Below are 17,130 nucleotides of genomic sequence, written 5' to 3'. Positions count from 1 at the left end.
AAAATAAACACTACAATTAAAATAATGCTTCAAATAATTCTCAGTAAACATTAATTTGTTTTTACTACATTATCATAGATGTAATCGCTAACAATCTATGTATTTACCTGATCTTGAATTTCGTTTAATCATCACAGTGCACTTGTTGATTTATAAATTTTTCAACAAACTTTAAAAATGATCATTCAGTACAAACTATACAGATCTAAAACACATCAGGTTATTAAATTAGTGCATTACAGAAGAAATAATTATTTTCATACACATTTACTCAGGAATAAAATGCTACATTATCAAGCTATTCCAATGACTAAAACACAAGATTATCAAAACATATCCAAGTGTAAAACATCTCAAATTATCAAAACAGTGTGTTAAAAAAAATCATTCCTGTATAAAACACTCAGAACTATAACATGCCAAGTTATAAAGTCATAATGAGGACTAAAACATGATATATTATAAAGGTGCAATAAGGACTAAAATACACCATGTTAGCAAATAAGTATTTTAAAGAACACTAAATACTATATGCACTGATCAAATACAGCTGCTATGGCATAGTACAGGACATCAATTTCATTGCTCCTACAACAAGAAATAATTAAATGTTGACAAAATATTTAATAAAACTTGTAACCTGAAATTAAGTAAGATAGTTTTTAAAGAAATATTACACTACTGAAATGTGTTGTTAAAATTTTGCTTTCTTAGATGAGAAATATTAAACCAATTGTTTTAAACTTTAGGCCTGGAGAATTATTCTTATCAAATTAATGCCTTTTTAGAGGCTTATGAAATGCTGACAGTTTACTGTACCTTGCACAAACATCAAAATTACCAACAAAATCTGTGAAAATGAATGTGGCTTATTTATAAGGAATTGCAAATGTTCAGCCAAGAATAGCGCAGAATTGTATAGAAGCAAACTTATATTGAGCAAATTACTGGCTGAACATTTAGTTTGAACAATAATTACTAAGGCTACTGATACCAGAAACAAGTATCATTTCCAGAAGCACATTCAACTGTCATGGACAATCTTTAAAAAAATGGAATATTTTAATATATCAATAAAACTAAGTGCTTGTTATTTTGTGAAATTGTTGAATAATATTTTAAAACATTTCTCTCAACTGTCAGTGTTTATTTATTTATTTACAATTGACCATCTCAGTGTTTTGAAATTTCAGTGTGCCTAACCTTGGAAATGACTTTCAGGCTCCTTGTATTCTTTTTTTTCTTTCTGTTGATTTGACTGAGCTTTAATCTTGGTCATCTTCTCCTTAATCTTCTCCATGATTTCCTGTTCAACATCTTGCTGTTTACAAACTTCTCTAATCTTATTTCCATATATGAGTCTCGCACCTCTGATAAACATTAAAAATAACCAAAATTAAATCATCATGAAAATTATTAAATACAGAACATTATTCATCATTTTAAAACTTACAGAGTTTCTCAATCTAACACATCTGTTACATAACAGTAACTTATTTCAGTCACTCTACTATGACTGTTATGTATTAATTACTTAGTGAATTTTCAGTTTTGATTAATGCAGATTACTTTAAGATAAGAAATCAATGGTTAAATAAGAGTGAATGATTTCAGTAAGCACACAATACCTGTTACCCAAGTGTGAACATGTCAGTCAGTCCACCATGATGTTTCACAAGTATGAATGATCTCTATCATTCTACCATAACAGTCACACAAGAGATTGATCTTTGTCAGTCTACCATAATGTTACTCAAATCTCAGTCCATCATGATTGTCATACAAATTGAATGATTCCAGTCAGTCCACCATGGCTGCTTGCTATACATGTGTCAAAGATCTTATTTAGTCCAGCATGACTGATACATAAGTATATTTCTGCTATATGCATATTATCCATGAATGCCAATAGAAACATCATTCATTGATCATTCAGGTGATAGCTAGGGGCTATGACTTCACTACATATTAATGAGAACAGAATGATCAATCACATGGGTAGTACTAGTTGCTGTAGGTAAACTTAAGATTTCTTACAAACTTAAACACACTGGCCTCATGCAGTGTGGTACATGAATTTAACTTGAACAGCTGAATATACAGCATCGAGAGATAAGTGATTGTCACATATAAGTAACAACAAATACCCACAATTTGTGTTTTAATGTGACAATAACTATTAATTTTGCATGTCACGTTGTGTCTAATTTTGTTATTTCATTTAGCATAACTTATTTAGTAAGAGGTTTAGTACCAATATATGAACAGTATTTTGATTGAATATTTAGCCATTAAGTGGACTGAGTAATGAGCTCAGTTTATCCATGTGCCCTAGGAGGTACATTTTGGTGTATGTGAAAGAAAAGAAAGAGAAATGATGAACAAACATTTTCTCTTTTCATGGTTTTAAGTAAGTACTATTTGTAATTTGTTAATTCACCTGAAATCTGTAAACAGTACTTACTAATTGTAGTAACAGTAACAATTTCAGTTTGAAAAAAAAGGCTGAAGATACCTCGTTTTTTATTTACTTTCAATGTCAGAATCAAGTAGTTTTGATAATTTATACTGCAGTTGAAAAGAAGTAAACCAAATGGTTAATTAAAGAGTGTTGTTAGTTTTTCAAAATCAAGTGAAATTCATATTTGCTCTCATACTTTTAATTTACAGTCAAAAGATAAGAATTTCTGTACAAACTATATTTTCATGCAAGTATCAATCATTTCCCACAAAACTTGATATTTATAAGTTATAAAAATACTGTTTCTTGCTTTAGTTATCAGTATTACTTACTAACCTTGATGCTAGTACTTGTTGAAACTCAATCTCAGTGACCATATGCTGAAAGTAGAAACTACAGAAGATTCGCTTCTGTAAAAGTAAAATTCCAAAACATATCCCATCCCACATCATTCCAGCCTGATCAGTAGGTGGACTGCATTCTCCCTCAAGTATAAAGTTGTCAATATCTATAAAAAATATAAGAACCAAGTACATATAGAGCATTTAACAGTCTCTGTGTAATCAACTGCACACTTCTGTAAAGATAACTTTTCATATTTATCCAATGATGACCATTCTGAAAATAAACTTATGTTTATTATCTATGTAAGTGTATATATGTGTCTGTATGATTTGGGTAGATTTGGGTAAAATAGAACTTCCACACATTGTACAAAGTGCATCCAATAGAATACTGAAAAACTGAAGCTAAAGTGGCAATTAATAAGATTACAAACGTGAATCTACTGTAATTACTAACAAGGTTACAAAACCGAAGCTAAAGTGACTGATAATAAGCTTACAAAACCGAAGCTAAAGTGACAGTTGACAAGGTTACAAAACTGAAGCTAAAGTGACAGTTGACAAGGTTACAAAACTGAAGCTAAAGTGACAGTTGACAAGGTTACAAAACTGAAGCTAAAGTGACTGATAATAAGCTTACAAAACCGAAGCTAAAGTGACAGTTGACAAGGTTACAAAACTGAAGCTAAAGTGACAGTTGACAAGGTTACAAAAATGAAGCTAAAGTGACAGCTGACAAGGTTACAAAACTGAAGCTAAAGTGACAGTTGACAAGGTTACAAAACTAAAGCTAAAGTGACAGTTGACAAGGTTACAAAACTGAAGCTAAAGTGACAGTTGACAAGGTTACAAAACTGAAGCTAAAGTGACAGCTGACAAGGTTACAAAACTGAAGCTAAAGTGACAGCTGACAAGGTTACAAAACTGAAGCTAAAGTGACAGCTGACAAGGTTACAAAACTGAAGCTAAAGTGACAGTTGACAAGGTTACAAAACTGAAGCTAAAGTGACAGCTGACAAGGTTACAAAACTGAAGCTAAAGTGACAGTTGACAAGGTTACAAAACTGAAGCTAAAGTGACAGTTGACAAGGTTACAAAACTGAAGCTAAAGTGACAGTTGACAAGGTTACAAAACTGAAGCTAAAGTGACAGTTGACAAGGTTACAAAAATGAAGCTAAAGTGACAGCTGACAAGGTTACAAACTGAAGCTAAAGTGACAGCTGACAAGGTTACAAAAATGAAGCTAAAGTGACAGTTGACAAGGTTACAAAACTGAAGCTAAAGTGACAGTTGACAAGGTTACAAAAATGAAGCTAAAGTGACAGTTGACAAGGTTACAAAAATGAAGCTAAACTCACTACTGATCAACAACAAAAAAAGGCTAAAAGGAATGTTGGGTAGAAAATAAATATTCAAATCTTTTTATATTATGTTATGAATTGTTAGCCTTCATAAAATTTGCCATATCACTAATTCTAGAAGGTTCAATGTTAACAGATATACACTGATCTTCCACCTTTATGTAATGTGCCTCTAACTTTCTTTAGCAACATTTTTGTTCATCGTCCAGTTATTAAATTATACAGGCTTCAAAAAATAATTGAAGTTATCTGAGTAATACATGTTTATATTTAATTAATTTATTACGTAACAAGAAAATTACTAACTTGAGCATCCTTATAATGACTTAAATTACAAATAAAAACCAAAGTGCCTGCCAACCAAAACTATTTTTAGGGTTCTTCACATCCATTACTTAATTACTTCAACTGACAAAAATTCAGTGTTGTATTTAAGCACAATTCTTTTATACAAGTTCAGTAGTGTAGAATAATAATGTTATCCCACTATTGTTTAATCAATAAAAACCTCTTAATGACACAATAGAATTTATAAAGTATATAACTAATTAACTTAGACCAACAGTGAACATCCCCTAGACCTCCACATAGCCCTGCACCGATATCTTAAAAACATAACTTATCATTATTTATCACAAGTTGTTCAAGAAAGTTAAGTAATGACAACAAGCTAAGTCAAGGTACTTCAGTGCAAGGAAATTAAAACACAAACGTTTTATCTGGAAATTCAACTCATTACAAATTACAAATGAGATTATGTTTCAATCACTCTTGTTTTTATCAGAATGCAATGATTAAAGTTGTAGGTTGTATTTTTATAAAATTTATCAATATAGAACCTTGTTACAACATTTTTGAACTTCTGTTAGCAATTTGTTAGTTTTCTGATAATAATTCATTAAACAGGTGAGTTTAATACTGAGAAGCAGGAACACCAGATGCAAAGCACTTCAAGCTCTTCAGTTATACTGAACACCATACAGCAGCAGTAAAGGTATTTTTGTAATATCTAGGCATACTAGGTGTTTTTATCTCTTTTACATAGTAAAATAAACTCTTAAACTTAATTTGCAACCTTTAAGATTTTTATGCTTACAAAGTTACAAAAGCAAAGCTAAAGTGACTACCAAAAAGGTTACAAAAATTAAGCTAAGGTGACAACTAATAAAATTGCAAAACTGAAGCTATAATGACTACTAAAAAAGTTGCAAAACTGAAGCTATGGTGACTACTAACGAATTAACAAAAGTGAAGCTAAAGAGAATACTAACAAAGCTACAAAACTGAACTAAAGTGACTATTAACAAAGTTACAAAAATAAAGCTGAAATGACTATTAACAAAGTTATAAAAATAAAGTTATGGTGACTACTAGCAAAGTTACAAAACTGTAGCTAAAGTAACTATTAACAAAGTTACAAAAATGAAGTTAAGGTAACTATTAACAAAGTTACAGAAATCTTAAGCTAAGATGATTACTAACAAAGCTACAAAAACGAAGCTAAAGTGACAATTAAAAAAGTTACAAAATTGAAGTTATAGTGACAACTAACAAAGTTACCAAAGGGAAGCTATAGTGAATACTAACAAAGTTACAAAATTGAAACTAAAATGTCCACTAAAAGTTTTCAAAACTGAAGCTAAAGTGACTGCTAACAAAGTTCTGCAGTTTTTCTGAGAGCACAAAGCATTTACACACTTCTCGTTATGATTACAGAGTTTTATTTAGTCTTATTCTCAGTGTAAAACCAAGAGAACTCATCTGAACTTGATAAAACACTTTCAGTCAAACTGTAGAAGAGCAACAAGAATAACAAAGAAAAAAATGTTTATAATGAAAGAGTCTGGCTATGTGGGTGAAAGAATAGACAAATCCCAAACATGAAGGTTGAGGGAATTATATTCCTTGATCTGTGAGGTTGAAGCATGAGAGAGGGTATAGTTGACAAGGAAAGAGCAAGTTAGGTTTTCTGGTGGTGTAAATGAGGAAATGAAAGTTGTTCCACAAAAAGGGCATGATAAGGATTGCCACAAATCAATGTCAAGATCTGAGGTAAAAGACAGAGAGGTGAATATACATAAAGAAAATGACCAATCCTCTCTGAAAACATCAACATCTGATCCAAGAATGGATCAAAAGATATGAAACTTGCTACTGAGAAGTGTGGTGCAGACATAAATGAGTGTTATTCCAAAAATAGAGCAAACCCACTAGAAAATCTGGGTGTGAAGAAATCATTCTTTGGGCATAATATGGTCTGGCCAAGAGAAGCTGTCCACAACCAGGTTCATGGTACCCAGTATGTTGAAGGTAATGAAACAAACTGATTAAGAATTGGCTTAATAAAGATTGGTTGGTTGGTTGGTTGATTTGGTGTTTTATGGCACAAAGCAGATAGGCTATCTTTGCCAAACATCTGGTAAAAAGTTAAAATTAAAGTGAATTTAATAAAATTCATAAAAGGAAATTGAGGTAAAAGAAAACAAAGTTTAATTTTTGAATTAAAAATGTAAATAGCATTAAATCCAATTTTTACATCTAGTCTACAGTGGTAAGAGAAAAACTACAGTAATAAAGTTGTAAAGGACTTTCTGTAGCATAATTGTAATTATCATAACTCACCAGAAAAACTAACAAGTTAAAAAAAAAAACACCATAGTCATCTGAAGATAGCCTTTCCAGTCCTGGTTTTGAGTTATGTGACGTTATAGTCATTTTCAGGAAGTAATAAAAGTATAAAAACACTTGTAGCCAAATTTTAATTATAACTCACCAGGATTACTAATGGGTAGTTCAATCAGCAGTATTAGTCACTTGAAGTTGGTCTTTCCAGTCCTGGTTTCAAGTTATTTGACATTACGGCCATTTTCTAATTTCAAATCAAACTATATGGATCTTGATTCTTAAAAGGGAATCACATTAAAAAAGCTCTAATGCATAAATTAAAAACTTAAATGGCATTAAAATGATTAATGGCCTTTACAAAAACTAAAAACTTTCTAAGATGGTGAGTGTCACCATTGCCAATAACACTGTCTAACATTATGGACAAACAAACCTTGGGACAGAAAATGTTTAAAATGGTGCCATTGTTGAGAGTCATAACGACAACAAGACAGTAAAATGTGGCTTATTGTGGGCCAAGTGTCACACAGACAACACATTGGTACATCAGTCCCAGATAAAAGAAAACAATGAGTTAAAAAACTGAAACCAATGTAGAGTCCAGTTAAAACAACTTTATCTTTCTAATCCTTATGGAAACAAGATTGCCAAAGTCCAATATGGAGTTTATTTGGAAAAGCTTGTTTTCACATTGCTCGCTCCAAGTCGACTGGAAGTGGCATGGAGCTGAGCCTTGAATACAAGACCAATGTCCAGGAACAGGCAGAGCAGTGATAGTGCAAGAGCAGATAGTTTAGGCTGAGGTGTTGGCAAGCTCATTCTTGCAAATACCAACATGACCCCACATCCAGAAAAAATGGATAGAAGTAGATGTTAAAGTGAAATGGGCCAGTCAGTTTTGAATAGCACAACAACAGGGTATAAGCTAACATTAAGCGATATCAGAGTCAGTATAAAGCTAAGCAAGTCAGTATAAATAGGGCAGTTTGAGTACTGCTTAGCTTCTATGTGATCCAGGGCAAGAGAAATGGCATATAGTTCAGCAGTCAACACAGAAACTGTAGATAGAATTCTGCATGCAACAACCCAATCACAACAAACCATGGCAGAGCCCACACAGTCACCTGATTTTGAACCATCTATATAAATAGGGATGGAAGAATGGTTCAAAAGATGTTCAGTGAATAACAGACTGCATTTCCAATTGAGAGTGTCTGCTTTTCTCAGATGATTCAAAGATAGGTCACATTTGGGAACTGTAAGAAGCCATGGTGGGATGGGTTGACCAGTTGATACAGCAATGTTATCCAAGGACAGACCCAATTCATCCAACTGCACCTGGATACGAAGGCCAAAAGAAGCAATGGCAGATTGTCTGTTCTGAAAAAGGAAGGACAGTACAATTCCAGATGGGATGCTTTGATAATGATCAAAGTTTCGAAGAATATAGTAGAGACAGCTGCAAAAAGCCAAGGTGCAAAGAAGGTTCATGAGACTATGTTTAAGCTCTGAACTAGGGAAGTGCAAAAGCCCCAGTGCAAAGCTAAAAGCCTTGATGATGAATGGCCTCCAGCATCTTTAAGGCTGAGGTCCTGTCAGAGCCATAAACCAGTGATCTATAGTCAAGTTTCAATAGAATAAAGCACGATATACATCTTTAGCATAAAACATCAATTCGCTCCCCAAATGAGTGAAGAGAGGACACGGAGGATGTTCAGTGCTCTTGTACATTTGACCCATAACTGCTTGATGTGTGGTAAAAAGGTCATCTTGCAGTCAAAGATAAGCCCCAAGAACTTTTTTCTCATGAACCACAGGCAGCAATATGGAGTTCAGGATCAGGGTGAATACCCGTTGATGGCAAAAGTGCATGCATACAGTTTTAGAGAGAGAGAAGTTAAAGCCATTTGCTGTGATCCACTTTAGTGAACAACTGAGGACAATCTGTAGCTGCCACTCGATGACTGACATGAGATGTGAAATTTGTCAACATAGAGCTTAATTGCAACAGTAAGATGGAGTTATTCAGTGATGGCATTAATCTTTATATTGAAAAGCATGACACTCAAAACACACTCTGTGCATTAAAACAATTTTAATAAAAATGGGCAAATGGCCATGTGACTCGTATATATATATGGAGGTCTCACAAAATGCCATACTTCCATATTGTATCATAAGCCTTTTCAACATCAAAGAAAACTGATACAATATTTTGTCATTTGAGAATGACTTCTCTGATTGACGTTTCAAGTCAAATCAGGTGATCCACGGTGGGCAAGAGGAGGTTGTTTGATTTGAGGAACCAAACAAGATAAGCATTAACCATCCTCTCTAAGGTCTTACAGTGACAGCTCATCAAATCAATTGGATGGTGGTGTAAAAGAATCTTGGGATCCTTCCCAGGCTTAGAGAAAGGTAGAACAACAGCCTGACACCAGGCATCAGGAAAAACATTATCATGTCAGATCTGGTTAAAAACAATCAGAAGAATATCAAGAGAAGCAGAAGATAGATGGCACAGCATTTCATAGTGTGCATCATTAGGTCCAACTGATGTCCTGCCAGACCAATGAAAGGACAGTTTGAGTTCCACCAGTGTAAATGGACGATTATAGTCATAGAAACAATTAACTCAAAAGGAAAGAGGTGATCTCTTTGCCTGAGTCTTGATCGCTAAGAAGGTAGAGTATGAAGCACCCAAGAAAAGCTTTCACATAGAGTATTGACAATGCTCTAGGTATCAGCTACTTCCTGGCCACCAGAGAGCAAGATTGAGAGGGGGACAGATTATATTGCCCTCTGACCTTTTGAATCTTGTCCTATACGGAACTGGTAGTAGAAGATATGCTGGTTGTGAACTTAATCTAAGTTTCCTTCTAGCTTTGATGTCTTATCCACCAAGCACGTGCAAGGGTCTGCTGGAAAGCGATGTGGTGCAAGAGTGTGGGATACCTACAAAAGTGTCACAGATCCGTTTTTGAGACAGGCAGGTTCCACAGATGAGGATATCATGGAAAACGTGTCGAGGTTTAAGGAAAACACTGAGCAGCTGCCTGGAAAATACAGTCAGTCACTGCTACCATGCAGTTGTCTATCGATGCCTTGGAGACAACAACAGTAGCTTCCACCAGGGCATAGGGGTCAGGTGGCATCGACCACGGCCAGTCTCTCTCAAAATTATCAGAAAATTATCACTGCCTCGTGGATTATTGTCAACCCTCCAGGAAAAATGGGAGAATAGTGAAGGAGAGCAAACTGAGAGATCAATTGCAGTAAAGGACCTACTAGGTGCATGAAAATAAGTACAAGAACCAGTACTGAAAAGTGAAAGGTTGTGATCACAGAGCATACACTCTATAAGGTGACCCCTCCTATCAATATCAGCACTTCCCCAGAGGTGATGATGTCCATTAACATCCCCAGAAATAAAAGGGAGACAGCAACTGTTCAATGAGAGCATCAAGGTCTAATTGATCATAGGTCTCTCCAGGCAATAAGTAGAGAGATCAAACAGTGATGGTATGGCCCAAGGAAACACGGATGGCTATGGCCTCCAAGGGTGTGTTGAGTGGCAAAAACAGGGTGGCACATGCTGATCAATCAAAAGTGCCACCTCTCCATGCACCCGGCCATCACACATCCTGTCATTTCTGTACAAAGAAAACCACTGAAAGGTGACTGTATCAACAGGTTTCAAAAATGTTTTCTGTAAGGAAAGATACAGGATGGTAGGAAGCAATCAGTGTTTTGATGTCATTCAGATTAAAACATAAACCTTGACAGTTCCATTGTATCAAGGTCACCATTTTTATTTATGCGTAGGCAAATTGGGTGAAGAATCCTTCTGTTTTTGACCACTTCTTTTTTTTTTACTGACCACTTCCATGGATCCTTTCAATTGGGCAGGTCTTTGCTGTTACTGTCTGTTGACCATTTTGCATCTTGGGGTGGGAGAAGAAGATGGAGGTCAAAAGATTTTGGGATTTGCTTTTATTTGGTTTGAGAATCAATTTTTTAACCATGGAGGTCAAAAGACTTTTTATTTGGTTTGAGAACAATTCTTTTAGAGGCACAGAACAATCCATCTGCACTCCCACTGTAGTAGTGGAATGAAGTGCAGCAGCATATGTCCAAGATGTAGTGGTGGACAGCAACTTTCAAGCCTCAGCGTACGTAATGTTATGAATCATTTTCAAATGCTGCACCTCTTTCTCTTCCAACCATTTAGGGCAAGAACAAAAGTAGGAAGGGTGTGAGCCATTGCAATTGACACAATAACATTATAATGTCCCCATGGCTGAAAGGATTAGTATTTCCAATGACAGGGATATGAATCAATGACTCTTAGATTGCAAGTGAAATGTTCTACTCACCAGGCCTAACAGGACTAGGACAAGCTACAGAGGTGGAGGGATTTGTTTGGGACAGTCTGAAAACTAAGGAAGAATGTGAGTATTGATGGTGAGCAGCTTTTGCCCATGGTTCCAAAAATTCCTCACAGAAAGGAAGTCGAACTGGGAAAGCAGCATACCTCTACCAAGCAAGACCCAGCAATAAAAGTGCCATGTGAGTAGGGAATGAAAAGAAGAAGTGAAAGAGAGAAGTGGAAAAGAGAAGGAAAAAGAATTGCACAAAAAATCCTCAGACATAAGATCTAGAGAAGAATGTTAATGATGAATGGTAGAAAGAATGAATCAAATGGGAGTATTGGGCATGTGAACAAATATAATGCGAAACTGTCTGTCCTCCAAACAGGCAAGAGTGATTACTTATTTTAGGAATCAAGAAAGAGGAATTTAGAATAAAGAATAAGCCATTATATAAGGATGATAACAAAAAGATCAACACTGGAAATAATTACAGAAGTAACTAAGAAAATGCATGAACATCAAAATTCCAAATATTGGGAGGATGGCATCTAAGAATTACTTGAAGATGAAATTTACAAAAAAAAAACATTGCAAAACATACTGAGAAAAGTTAAATCTGCTGTAAAACATTCAAACGTTTTATCAGATAAAAAAAAGGTTTAAATTCTTCTAGACTGCAATACAGCCATAACTTGCACTTTACCTATAATACAGAAGCCTAGTGTATCGCAGTTTTAATTCAGCTACACACTCTTCAGCAAAGTTATTGGTTACAAAACTGATTTAACTATTAAAAAGTGTAAATATACTGTTAAAATCTCTGTTGATTGTGTGAAAGAACTTAAAAACATTGAAATTCAGGATAATAACTTACTTGTATCACTAGATATTGTTTCTTTGTTCACAAATATTCCAGATAAAGTCTTACACATTTTATTCTACAGATCACTTGGCACTAAAGAGTTACCATACCAAAGAACTAATTAATCTCACCAAACTTTGTGTGGAAAGTTGCATATTTAAAATTAATGATATATTTAATCAAAAAATTAAAATATCTAGTAATGGGGTCCACTCTTTATCTGCTATTTTAAGTGACACATTTATGGATGCATTCAAAGATTCTAAGTTGCAAAACACTTTAATAAAACTAGTAGGATACAGAAGATATGCAGATAACACCTTCATAAACAGTGAAACTCTTAAACTATATGAATGAAAATAATGAAGGAATAACATTCACTATGGAATCTAATGAAAATAACCCTCTTAGACATTCTAATTAAAAATTGAGACATGTTAAAATTCAGATTATTATATTTTAACTCTAACCATCCCTTTAAGTCAAAAAATAAGCATTTGTAAGACATATACTTGGCATGCTATTAACATATATTCAGATACTACAGACATAAACAAGGAAAAATGTATTTAAAAGTAGTGGCAGTAGATAAGAGTTTATAACCATATAATTCTTGAGAGAGCTTTCTAGAATATGAAAGACAAGCATATACAAATGAAATAATATTAATTTACTCCATTAAAAACTTCTAAAAACAAGTTCATTCACATACCACTTTTATCTCAGACTTTGGAAGAAAAAAAAAAAGGCTAAAGCATTCTGATTAAAGTCTGATGAAGTTGCATTCATTCCAAAACAAATTTTTAACCATTTACAAACACTCAAGAGCATGGCATGGTGATTAGGGTACTTGACTCTCAATCTGCAAGTTGCAGGTTCTTCTCCATGTCAAAAAAAGCATGCTTGCTTTTTTAACCATGAGGGCTTTATAATGTGATGGTAATCTCACTGTTTGTTGGTAAAAGGGAGCTTAAGAGTTGGCAGTGGATTACATTAACTGGCTGTCTTCCCTCTAGTCTATCACTGCTAAATTAGGGATAGCTAGCACAGATATCTCTCATGTAGAATTGCACAAAAGTCAAAACAGACACTCAATGATCCTAAAACGACTGGAGATAAAGAAGAAATTTACCAAATCAGTTGTAGCTGCAATAAACTGTACATATGACAAACAAAAAGGAGATTTAAAACGATACTGAAAGAACACCAGTGTGTCATAAAACATTGATACTCTAAAGTGATGTCAAGTGAACCTGACGATGACTGAAGAAGGTCAAAACGTTATTCGCTCCTCTACGCAAAATATTTACTCAACCCAAACAAGCCGTTTTTTACATATATATTGATACTCTACATTCTCTGCTGCAATGGAACATTTCTGTAATTGTGATGGTAATGTTGACTGCAAAAATGTATAGATCTCAAGAATTGTATAAATAAACACAGAAACAAACTTAAGAAGAACTTGTAAACTTAAAAACACTTCTTTATATATAAATATAAAAGACAGACTAAACAGCATGTCCTGTCAGAATACTTATTAACTTCAATAATGTGATCCATAATTTACAGTTTACTTTCTACCCCTTACTTCCTGACCTTGATTTTAAAAATGAAATCACCCATTAACAGTTGTGACTGAATATTCTTTATTACACAAACATATAAACACACATAAACATTTCTAAAGTAAAATATTTTACCTGCTTTTGACTGATCACTCAGTTTCTTCGTACAAACAATTCCTAGTAACTGAACCAACCAACAAAAATTCTTGTACAGAGTGGATAGAAAAACACAACTGAATACCTGAAGTTGAGAAAAAAACAGAAAAATTCTTTAAAATTTAACATTCACCAATTACTGCAAAACCAAACCCTAAATTTATAAAACATCAAAGTAAATATACTAATGTTATAAACAACCAAAATTTATAAATAGATCTGCATAAGGTTCAGAAATTTTAGCCAATACAACAACCAAAAGTTTCAAGAAAGAAAGTTGTTTTAGTCCAAATATTTAAGCAAAAATAATACATTTGTCTAAACAAGTGTCTTGAGTTTAGATTTAATATCTTGAAAAGTTTTATCATTTTATAAATACCTGTTAAGAATTTATACACTGGTTAAAGGCAGAAGTTACATCTTGCTACTACAAATACCTAAATGACAACCAGGGAAAAATTTAATTTAGACTTTAAAATACCTATCATGTAGTACATTATTTCACTAATAATACAATTCTTCTTTATAAATTGTTGTTTGCTTGTCTATTGTTAACGAACATGCTGTTCTGCCAAATTCTCTGAGGTTTTTGTGAAGTAATTAATTGGGTATGAAGGAGACTGTTCTACTCAATATAAATTACGAAGACAAAATAATCCATTCAACAGGCAGCATTTTTAGAAGTCCCTTTAAATTCAAATTTGGATGTACAGATTCAGTCTTGTAATAAATTTGTACATGATTATAACTTATTCTATTTACTTGTTTCATTACATTTTCAATTATTAGAAAGTATAGTGAAACATCTCTCTTACTTTCTTCTTTTTTTAAATAAAAATGAGGCATTAAATATTATGAAATTTAATTGCAGCATGATATTTTAAAATGCTGTTTTAGCCCAGTTCTTTGTCTGATAAATTTTATTTTAAGTATCTGACAGTAAACCTGAAACTTTTCTTAAGTGTAAATATCAAATATCCCCTCAAATTAAATGTATAAAAAGCAATGTAAAACAGTTAAATAAATTCAAAATTTTATTATATGAATTGTTACTTTTTTTGTCTAGTGAAATAAAAACATTAACGGCTAAGAATCGTCTGAACAAAAAATATTATCTGACCAAAGAGGTTATGTTTCAATTATAATGCTCTCCAAAAGTTTTATTCCGGATACACTGCTTTCAAAAATTCAAACAAGCTTACAGTTGGAGAAGAAGCAGTAGGATTGACTTCTGATGAGCTACAATAGACTTTAGTTTAGCAATTATGAGATCCTCTCAAACTCTTAATTTCTGCTTATTCTCAACTTTTCTAATTATAACAAGGTTGTCACTTCTAATATGGACATTACCTTTCAAAATGAACAAACATGTAATGTAATATTTAACAAGTTCTCAGTGAACAATACCACATACTTTTCTGCACATGGTAAATTACCATTTATTCTAAAATATGACATTCTTAAAATTCCTTATTCTTGCAACAGATTTGACCCACATCTGATCTTCATTATGAACAAACAATGATCTTTTTAAAACCAATGTCTTTTTTAACATATTTTGACTATTGTCTTATACAAAATATGATCTCAGTTTCTTAGGCATTATAAACATTTACAATTGATGAGAGTTTTTTTAATTCATGATGACCTCTGTTGATCTAAAGATGACTTATGAAGGTCGAAACATTGTTCTCTGCTTTATTAATAAAACTGTTAATACCCATACCAGGTGTCCTGAGATACAGCATTTGTTACTGATTTAGCAATACTGCTAACAATAAATTACCTATTACAATATTGTAAACACAGTTCAATGATGAACCCTATACATATGGGCTGGGGTTAAAGAGCATATGTCATGACTCTTTAACAAGTTACATTCAACATGATGTTCTTTATTTGACGTCACAGTAATAAACTTTTTAATTTACCTGGCAATGCTGATTTGACAACAGTCTGAAGTAGAGAAGAGTAAAAACTAAATACAGTATACAGTAATATTGAAAAAAACTGTAGGTGTACATTTCAAAGATTCTAGAGGTTAGTAAAGTAATATCTGAAATATACACAGACAAAAGTATTTTTATTCTTAACATTAATATTGTCTTGCACTTGACTTGTCAGAATGTGAATCTGATAACATGGTCAATCCACAAACATTCATTAGTGCAAATACTTTTGTAACTCATCTGGTGTTTTGTATGCAATAAACTTGTATGTATTACTAAAAATCTGAGATATTATGCATAGAAACACAAATTAATTTTGGAATTATAGTCAGTATTTCTCCTTCACTATTGGATCGATCCAGCAGAATAAGTCCACATGCATTTGTCTGCTTTAGTAGACTTTAAAAGCCGTGAAAAATAGAGTATCAAAATAAATTTATGATCTTGGATAAGTCATTTTATGATATACACCAATTTTAAAACCACTTTTTGGAGTATTACCAAAGTATTTAAGAAAGGTAAAGTACATTTTAAGTACATACTTTTCACTGTATTAAACTATAAATTTTATCTTTTATCAACTACAGACTAGGTGAATATTGAACAAAACAAATTTCTTATGGTATTTTGTGATACAAGTTGGTAACATACCACAGTTGGTCAATTTAGGTGTTCTAAACATGATAACTCATTTTTACTAAGAGCAAAAATGGCATTCAAAACATAAAAAGACATTAAAATGGCCACCAATAATAAGCAACGAGACACATTTTCTTATTTGTATGTGTGTATATATATATATATATACACAAATGAAAGAAAATCAACTATAAATGCCCTCCTTTATGTTATATGCAATGATTTCTGTTCCAACTGTACATTTTTACACAAAGACTTCAACAGTAGCAATATTAAGATAAATAAGATATTCAAGATGAATACTGTATGCAGTGAGATTTCACAATTGTAGTATTAGAATACAAATCATATTCGATAAAAAAGAAAAAAATTATAAAACTTAACAACACAACTGTATTTCAAATATAATAAATCAAATGAATTTTATAAAAGATACATGATATTGTTTTTACTACCCAATCAAGCATGTACAAGAGATTATGCAGGTACCTATTTGGAATGTGAATAGCATGAATATAGTGTGGAGAGTGATCGATTACCTATATTTCAACAAACTTTTTTAGATGTATATATACTTGTTTCCAATTTAGATTGATGTGAGAGTCACAACATATATAGTTATATTACATGAGTGTTAAATTTAGTTATTTTTTGAAGTGTTAATTTACCTGAGGCAAATGGGTATGAAAGAGAGTGTTCTACTCAATATAAAGTATGAAGACAAAATAATCAACAGGCAGCAGTAATTTTCAGTTGACAGGTTTGTTTGCTGTGGTTCAACTGTTATCAAC

General features: G+C 32.8%; 1 protein-coding gene across 1 annotated transcript in view; it reads right to left on the bottom strand.

The window, feature by feature from the left end:
* LOC143230968 (piezo-type mechanosensitive ion channel component 2-like) overlaps window positions 1-17,130 on the bottom strand; it is a 211,535-nt gene that overhangs the window by 61,074 nt on the left and 133,331 nt on the right. The window contains 3 exon segments of the mRNA XM_076465323.1: window positions 1,204-1,370; window positions 2,798-2,969; window positions 13,731-13,836. Of these exon segments, the coding sequence (XP_076321438.1) occupies window positions 1,204-1,370; window positions 2,798-2,969; window positions 13,731-13,836 (445 nt within the window).

The sequence above is a fragment of the Tachypleus tridentatus genome, chromosome 10 (assembly GCF_004210375.1).
Source record: "Tachypleus tridentatus isolate NWPU-2018 chromosome 10, ASM421037v1, whole genome shotgun sequence".
Taxonomy (NCBI): Eukaryota; Metazoa; Arthropoda; class Merostomata; order Xiphosura; family Limulidae; genus Tachypleus; species Tachypleus tridentatus.
Note: the sequence above shows the minus strand (reverse complement) of the source record. Positions and strands in the feature narration are given on the sequence as shown.